Source organism: Ambystoma mexicanum, chromosome 1p (genome assembly GCF_040938575.1).
Source record: "Ambystoma mexicanum isolate Mex_15411 chromosome 1p, UKY_AmexF1_1, whole genome shotgun sequence".
Lineage (NCBI taxonomy): Eukaryota > Metazoa > Chordata > Amphibia > Caudata > Ambystomatidae > Ambystoma > Ambystoma mexicanum.
Window position 1 is genome coordinate 21,822,683 of NC_090921.1, and position 8,827 is coordinate 21,831,509.

The 8,827-nt window shown below is 47.3% G+C and overlaps 1 protein-coding gene across 1 annotated transcript; it reads right to left on the minus strand.

Moving 5' to 3' along the window:
* Positions 1-7,129: 7,129 nt before the first annotated feature.
* LOC138580727 (zinc finger protein 420-like) lies at positions 7,130-8,419 on the minus strand. Its single transcript, XM_069651534.1, has one exon. The coding sequence runs from the start codon at positions 8,417-8,419 to the stop codon at positions 7,130-7,132; it is 1,290 nt and encodes a 429-aa protein (XP_069507635.1).
* Between the last annotated feature and the right edge of the window lie 408 nt (positions 8,420-8,827).

An 8,827-nucleotide genomic window follows, 5' to 3' on the forward strand; every position in this document is an offset into this window, starting at 1 on the left:
CACAGGTCCTACACTTAGTTATTGCACTAGAGAAAATGAGACTTGAATTGGAAGTGAAACGTATTGATGCACAAACTTCCATGAAACATCAAGAATTAAGGCTCAGAGAAATGGAAATGGCTCATGCTTTAGAGATGAAAAAATTGTCTTTGGAAAATGCTTCTCTCCCAGAGTCTTCTAGGTCTTCCAGCCCTAAGAGACCACGTATGCCAAAGGAAATGATTGGTATGTATGAGACCAAACTTGATGTTTTGGATTGGTTAGCAATGTTTGAGTACAATCATGGGATTCAGGGTATCTCAGGGAATCAGTTGATTCCTTGGCTTTTCTCTAGGCTCCTCCCTTTTGCAAGTGATGCTGTAATGGAGTTGCGGGGGGAGGATAAGCAGGATTATAAGTGTGTGAAGCTAGCTTTAATAGCTAGATTTGGAAAGATCCCTTCCCAGTACCTTAAGAGGTTTAGGGCCCTCAAAAAGCAAGATGGTACTGTAAAGACCGGAGGGGGGGGTCTGCATTTCCGCTCTCTATATGGTAAAGGGGAGGCACAGAGACCCCTGCCAAGATTCTCTATTATTGGTAACATAGTCGAGCAATCAAGGCCTAGCTTCTCAGGAGGTGATGCCAGCTGGTTCTTAAGTACAGTGTAGTCCCCAAGCACCCACAAAGGAATGTCCACACACTGTATCGGTTACAACACAGTCTTTATATAATTAATGTTCAAAGGTATATACAATATCACGATAACTCACTTTGTACTCTGAAAATCAACAATGGTAAATATGTACAATTCTAAAGTGGTACCACTAACGTTATTAGATCTTATTAAAGTGCATACGGTCAGAATGAGACACAGATCAAAATAAAGAGGAAACCAGCAGTAGAGAGAGGAAGGAAAGCAAGACGGTTGATCAATTGGAAGAATACTGGTAACTACCGTTAAACACAGCTCTGTGTGGAGATCCCCACACCTGGGCAACCTGTAGAAGAAAGATACAAGCCCAGTCCATATATTGTTCACCCTTAGACTTCACAATAGTTCTGCAACCCCAAAGTACCTTGGTGTTGTAGCGTTCCGCGTCGGGGAACTCGACAACCCTTCTTGAGTGTCCTCCCTTTCAGGCAGGAGTCACGGGTCATCGAACGTCCGACGGAGAACAGGTCGAGCTACAACGGTGAAGTGGCCGCGTCGTTCCTAGCGGTGCTTGTTGAAAGGGAAGCGTAAACGTCCTGCAAGAAAGAGGCATGCGGGGCACCTCGGTGTCGATAGTTCCGGACCGCAAAGAATTGAAGAACTGTGGCCCAGCAAGGGCGTCGAGTCGTCAGCGTCTCTGTGGTCTTTGGGTGGCGGGAAACCCACCAGTGGATGCTCCTTGGCGCGTCGACGGTCAGGCCTTCTCCAGCAGGATATAGCGGTGATGATGCGGATGAGAGCGTCCTTGGATCAATGAAGTTTCTTAGGCAACGGGAGCACGGCGGCTCCAGTCGGCGATGGCGGTCGACGACAGTGACGGACAACAGTCCGGGCGCTTCTCCTTGGAGTTCCGCAGCAGTCCCCGTATCGGGTCGGCAGCCTGTCGAAGGTCTGTCTACCAGGCAAAGATCAGCTGTGCACGATGGTCCCTTGTAGCTCGGGAAGAGGGCGCCTTACCAGGTCCTCTCTGGGTCAGTTCTTGAAGCACAGCAGCTTTCAGATTGCGAAGGAGAGCAACAGCAATTCTTCTCGTCCAGCAGGGATCAAGGTTAAGCTTCACTCCAGTTACTCGTCGTAGTGGACTTCAGCTTCTGAACATGATTCCTAGCAGTGAGAGGTCCCCAGATATACTGTTGATCTCCCATTCATTCCGCTGGGTCATACTCAAGCATCCAATCACGACTACAGGCATTCTTGCAGGCAGGCATCCAATCAGGCACATGAGGTATTCAGGCCATTCACTTCTCTCCAGACACTCACAACAAGTTATGTGTATTGGGACAAGTACCGAGCCATTCAACACTCCAAGCTGTATTCATACCGGTTTCGGGCAGGGTTGTCTCAGTCATTGTGTCAACCACCAGTTACTAGACACCCACAACACAGAATGCATATTCGTCATACACTCTATTCACCCAGGTCCCACCCACAGGAGGTACCCACAACATACGGTCGTTGAGAAGGCTCCAGCCAGTCTGGTCGGCACTTCCCCACACTACCATATACGGAACTTCCACCCAACAGCCAGTCAGGGGGAAGGGACAGAGGCCGGGCTTCCCGGGACTTCAGGAAGATCAGGGTAACAGGTGATGGAAGGCAAGAGGCCAGGGGGGCCATTTTGTCTCCATCAGGAATCTACTGATTCCAATGACAGGGCCTGGGCATCCCAAAATGGAGGACGCTCAGGGCACCAGTCATTTCAGCACGGAGCTGCCTCCAGCCTGTACCCTGATCTGTGGGTCACACACAGGTGCCTAAAAACATACACTAGGGGCACAGGGTTGTACCCCTACCCATGGGTGCCATAAGGGTATCCCATGGGTCTGTTCACCAAACCAAAAGAGAGAGAGCTGCACCGCCAGGAGTCCCACATGAACTCCTGCGCGGAAAACACTTAAATGTCTATAACTCAATCCCAGATAATACTAAAGAGTATTATAAAGATAGTGTTCTTGTGAATGGTCAGGAAACCCCTGCCATCAGAGACACTGCAGCCAGCATAACTGTGGTTGATGAATGTTTTTTCAAGGTGGAGGATGTTGCTAAGGCACCCAAACACCTAACCAGGTTAGCTGGATGCCCTGTGCAAATGATTCCCCAGTTACCAGCTCTCATCCAGTGCACTGACATGACTGTCAGAATACCTGTAAGTGTGCAAAATAACGTGCCTGGGAGGGTCCTGTTGGGTAATGACCTTAAAACTCTTGGAGTTGTGTCTAGTACCTCCAGGCTTCCCAGCAAAAAGAAGCAGGAGCTCACAAGGTCTCCTGGGGACTTGATAGAAGAAACTATCACCCCAAGTTCACAGGATTTACTGCTATTGCAGGAGAGAAAGAGACAAAGGGGAAACCCAGGTCTGCCAGCAAGAAACCAGCAAGCACCCCTGTGCCCAGAAGGATATCTCCAAGACTGTCCAAAGTCACACCTGTGACTCCTCCACCAGCTAAGGCTGAGTGTGAGGTTCAACCCTGTATGGTTCAACTAGATACTGAGGAATCAGATCTAGAAGAAGATCTTACTCTGGTTGGAGATCTTGACCCTGTTGAACATCCTGAGCTGCAGTCTTTACTGGCAGAAGGTGGACCCAACAGGGCAGACTTCAGCAGAGGACAAAGAGAGTGTCCTACTCTTGAAGGTCTTCGCCTACAAGCAGCTTCTCAGCTCAATGGGACTGAGCCTGGGAAGTATAGGTTGCACTGGGAAGATGGCCTCTTCTACAGTGAACCAACTGAGTCAACCCATGGAGACTGCAAAAGACGTGTAGTACCTCTAGTGAACCGACTCCAGTTCCTACAGTGAGCCCACGAGATACCTTTGGCTGGTCACTTAAGTTTTAAGAAGACCACGGAAAGGCTCTCTCTCTACTTCTACCGGCCTAAAATTGGTTCAGAAGTAGACAAATTCTGTAGGAGCTGTCACACTTGCCAAACCTCTGCCAAGAGTGGAGCCAAGAATGTGGCACCCTTGGTCCCTCTTCCAGTGGTGGGAGTTCCTTTTGAGAGGGTAGGGATTGACATTGTTGGTCCTCTTGATCCTCCCACATTTTCAGGTAACAGGTTTATTCTGGTTGTAGTAGACCATGCTACTAGGTATCCTGAAGCAATACCTATGAGGACTGTTACGGCTTAAGCTGTGGCTAAGGCCCTACTTGGTATTTTTACCAGAGTAGGGTTTATCTGACAGGGGATCACATTTTATGTCCCACTACATGCAAGCCATGTGGAAAACCTGTGGAGTCACCTACAAGTTCTCAACGGCCTACCATCACCAAACCAATGGGTTGGTGGAGAGGTTTAACAGAACTATGAAGAGCATGTTAGGTGCTCTAGAAGAATCCCTTAAAAGAAAGTGGGACCTTCTACTGCCATGCCTTTTCTTTGCATACAGAGAAGTCCCTGAGGAGGGAGTAGGTAACAGTCCCTTTTAACTTCTCTATGGCCATGCAGTCAGAGGTCCATTGGCCCTGATTAAGGAGGGGTTGGAGAGTGCTCCTTCCCCCAAGCCAGTCAGAGTGACTGACTATGTGATAGGTCTCCGGAGGAGAATGTCACACATGATGGCAGAAGCAATTGATAACTTGAAAGCTGGTCAAGCTCTGGTCAAGCACTGGCATGACCAGAAGGCTAACATGGTTGAGTTTACTCAAGACCAGCTTGTTCTTGTTATGGTACCTACAGGGCAGAGGGCCTTACACGACAAATGGAAAGGACCCTTCAAAGTTGTGGGCAAACCTGGAGAGGTGAACTATCTGGTGGACTCAGGCAATCCTAAGGAGGCTCCTAGAGTCTTTCACACCAACCGTTTAAAGGCTTATGTCTCTAGACCTGACATAGGAGCATTGCTCCTAGCTTCAGATCAGGAGGAGGAGGAGAGTGAACCTATGCCTGACCTCTTCAGAGGCTTACCTTTAGATGAGCAAGTGGAAGGAGTTAATCTCTCTTCCAGTCTCACATCTGACCAGCAGGATGAGTACAAATTACTGTTAAATCAGTTTGTCTCCCTGTTCTCACTTTCACCAGGCTTGACCCCTTAGGGCCAGCATGATATCCTCACTGGTGACTGTTTGCCTGTGAAAAGCAAGGGGGTACAGAATGCCAGACAATGTAAGAACCCATATAAGTAATGAGGTCAACAAGATGCTTGATCTCGGGGTTATAGAACCCTCTACTAGTGCATGGTCTAGCCCAGTTGTGCTTGTACCAAAGGCAGGATCCAAGGAGTTGAGATTCTGCGTGGACTATAGAGCTCTAAATGCAGTCACCAAGACTGATGCCCATCCTTTGCCTAGGAGAAAAACTGGGTAGGTCCCAAATGTTTTGTTCTAGGGGGATTGAGCAAGATAGGGACTAATTATATAGTGTAAGAAAACAAGCAAAATGCTCAATTACCCCTCTTTTAGTCCACTTCAGAGACTGGTCACAGAAATGAATAGAATCAGGGTAGATTATCTATTTCATCTATCCGAATTTCACATGAAACAAAGAATTTTGTCCGTAGAGTAAGCAAAGTAAAAACACATTTTAATCAAAAAAATATTTCACAACACGCAAGTATGTAGTGGGTGCTTTCCACAAGGCACCTCACACATTAAAAAGTACAAAGTCCAGAAATATCATGTTTTCTACCAGTGGGGTCTAAGGTTAGTAAGTGACAGTTGTAGTTCATCACATTGACATACTGTTTTCAAAGTATTCATTGTATTGCATTTTGGGGGAACATATTGTGAATGTACAGCAGAAGGAAAATACTTGTGCTGCAGAAAAGACACAATTGTTTAAATGTCTGTGGGATGTCTACATATGTTTCGGCTCACAGATTACATCAACACCATCCCTGGTGTTCGGCTGTTTTTGTTGTAGCCCTCTTCAGGACGTCGCCAACTCTCTCTCTCTGTAAATGCTATCTACCTAGTCATCCAACTCTGGATGGCGCAACACAGACTTTGTCTAAATGATGAGAAGACAGAGCTCCTCATCCTCGGCTCTCCTCAAAAACTATCCAAACTGGCCCCCGAGTTCAACTCCTTCATCATTGATGGTAACAGTATCAAGGCCTCTAAGGACACTAAAACGTTAGGGATTTACATCGACTCCACTCTATCCCTGGCCAGAGCAACAAATGCAGTATCCTCTGTAGCGGCATACACCTGTAAGCTTATTACAGCTAGCCGCCCTTTCCCATCACCAGCCAACTGTGTCACACTTGCTAGGACTCTCGTGCTGTCAAAAATTGACTATTATAATGCCCTCTATCTGGGCACCAGACGTAATCTGCGTTGGCTCTCCGTCCATCAACGAATTACACTGAAAACACTTGCTCTCACTCACAAATGCCTTTCCAACCAAGCTCCTTTCTACTTAGCCAACAGACCCCCCCCCACAACACTAACAGACCTCGCAGAACTGCTCAGACTAACTGCCTCGCTATACCTCGCTTCAACCTTCAAAGATCTGGTGGAGACAGTTTCCAGTCATGGCGGCGAAACTCTGGAACTCGCTTCCTAACTTACTAAGATCTGAACTGTCCTTCCACAGTTTTAAAAACATGGCTAAAACCTGGATAACTGCCCAAGACCCTTCACCTACTTGCCATCCACAGTCCATGCGCTAGCCACTTCCTGTACATAGGCCTTGCCCTCCCTTACCCGTAACTGCATTATGTATATGTTTATAAATGTTATTGTAATTTTTTAAACTGTCATTTCAATTTGTAATTGGACTGTCATGTCTGCCTTATCATGCTGTAACTAAAATACACACCCTGTTGCCTTCGGGCCTGGTGCACTCTATACATAAAATAAATGCAAATACTGCTACCACTTTAACAGTGTAGTACAGGCTTTTACCAAAGGTGAACTTGTATCACCACATGTAGTCTTAATTGTGTGTAGTGGTCCCTAAGGGCACTGCACAGGATTTTGCCTAACAGGGAGTGAGGCTAGTGCAGAACAGGAGTGTAAGGAGCGGGTGAAGGAGGAGGTGGGAGTGGCCATATTCCTGAGTTTAGTAGACAGGAGAGCAGTGGAAGTAGCAGTGGAAGAGCGGTAGTAGCGGCGAGGAAGTGTAGTTGTAGAGAGAGTAGTAGTAGTAGAGGGACACTAGTAGTAGAGACTGTGGTAGTGAGAGCGATAGTAATGATAGAGGTTTAGTGTAGGAAGTGTTGCAGTACTGTGGAGAAGGTAGAGAGGAGAGACAGTGATAGCACTAACCCTGGTTATGGGCAACTGGGCTATGAAGAGAGACAGAGCGGGACGGCCCTAGCGCTACCTTCCCAACCCTCTTTTCCAGCCACTAGGCCTCTTGTGTTGCACACATTGCAGGTCTGATTTGCAACCCTACTGACATTGTAAAGAACCACACCATAGCGTTACCGTGTGCCCTAGAAATAAACCTGGAAATAGGAGGGAGGCTCTGTGCGTCATTCAGGCCGTCTGCCACATTACATGGAACTGAGGAGCATTGGATGCTCTTCTTCAACTCTGGACAATGGTAAGGATTCCTCCTGCCCCGTGTGGCATCTCTGATGTCGCCTCAAGCTTGAGGTTTGCTTGAAGCTCTTACCACACTTGGTGCACTCATACGGTTTCCCCTTTCTATGAATCCTCTGATGTTGGCACAGGTTTGACCTATTACTGAAGCTTTTTTTACACTCTGTGCACTCATAGGGCTTCTCCTCAGAATGAATTGTCTGATGCTTGCGCAGGTCTGACCTACATGTGAAGCTTTTCCCACACACTGTGCACTTATGGGGCTTCTCTCCAGTGTGGATCCTCTGATGGGCCCGCAGGCATGAGCTGGTAATAAAGCTTTTCTCGCACTCTGTGCATTGGTACGGTCTCTCCCCTGTGTGTGATTTCTGATGTTCCCTCAAGTGTGAAGTCCGACCGAAGCTCTTACCACACTCTCTGCACTGATATGGCTTCTCTCCAGTGTGAATGTTTTGATGATTACGTAGGTCTGATCGATAAGTGAAGGCTTTCTCACACTCTGTGCACTTATACGGTTTCTCCCCTGTGTGAATGTTCTGGTGATTGCGCAGTTCCGATCCATTAGTGAAGGTTTTCTCACACTCTGTGCACTTATAGGGCTTCTCCCCATTGTGGATCTTCTGATGCCTTATCAGGTTTGAGCTGCTCATGTAGCTCTTTGTGCACTCTGTGCACTGGTATGTGCTCTCTCCTGCATGTGATCTCTTATGCTCCCTCAATTGTGAAGTCCAACAGAACTTTTTGCCGCACTCTCTGCACTCATAGGGCTTTTCCCCTGTATGAACTATTTGATGCTTGCGCAGGTCCCACCTATGAGTGAAGGTTTTCTCGCACTCTGTGCACTCATAGGGCTTCTCCCCAGTGTGGAGCATCTGATGTGCCCTCAGGTTTGAGCGTGTAGTGAAACGTTTATTGCACTCTGTGCACTGGTATGGCCTCTCCCCTGTGTGTGCCCTCTGATGTTCCCTTAATTGTGAAATCCGTCTGAAGCTCTTATCACACTCTGTGCAGTCATAGGGTTTCTCTCCAGTGTGGAGCTTCTGGTGGTCCCTCAGGTTCGATCTATGATTGAAGCTCTTACCACACTCTGTGCACTCAAAGGACTTCTTCTCTGTATTAATCATCTTCTGCTTGGGCAGCTTTGACCTCTGAGTGAACGTTTTCTTTTTCTCTGTGCACTGGCGCAGTTTTCTCCCGGCCTCCAGCCTCCGATACAGGCGCTGACACATGGCTTGAGCCATGGCTCCATCATCTATTAAAGCAAGCAAAGGATCCAGGAATTATTTCATGCCAATAGCCAGCCTCAAGTTTAATGTACTAGTGTGCAGCTTTCCAACAACACCAGCGTTCGTAATTGAGGGGAACTGGGAGCTATTTAGCTAGCAATCACAGGCCAACCGATACCAAACACACCCACGTGAATCTAATTCTGCAGATTTGGAAGAATCTATAAAACATTATAACACATCTATATGACATTTAAAGCATAAGGGCTCATAAATAATGGAAAAAATGATCTGTTTCCATCTTATGTGGAAGTTAGATTTGCAGAACGCTATGTACTAGTACCTCGTTCCCCACTGCTAGCTCCTGGTCCCTGGTTAATGCTGGATACCCAGGAGCTGCTTTAGCTCCTGGTCCCTGGTTAA

What these genes read in the sequence shown, in the direction of transcription:
- LOC138580727 (XM_069651534.1), bottom strand. Translation starts at nt 8,419, where the DNA reads ATGGCTCAAGCCATGTGTCAGCGCCTGTATCGGAGGCTGGAGGCCGGG.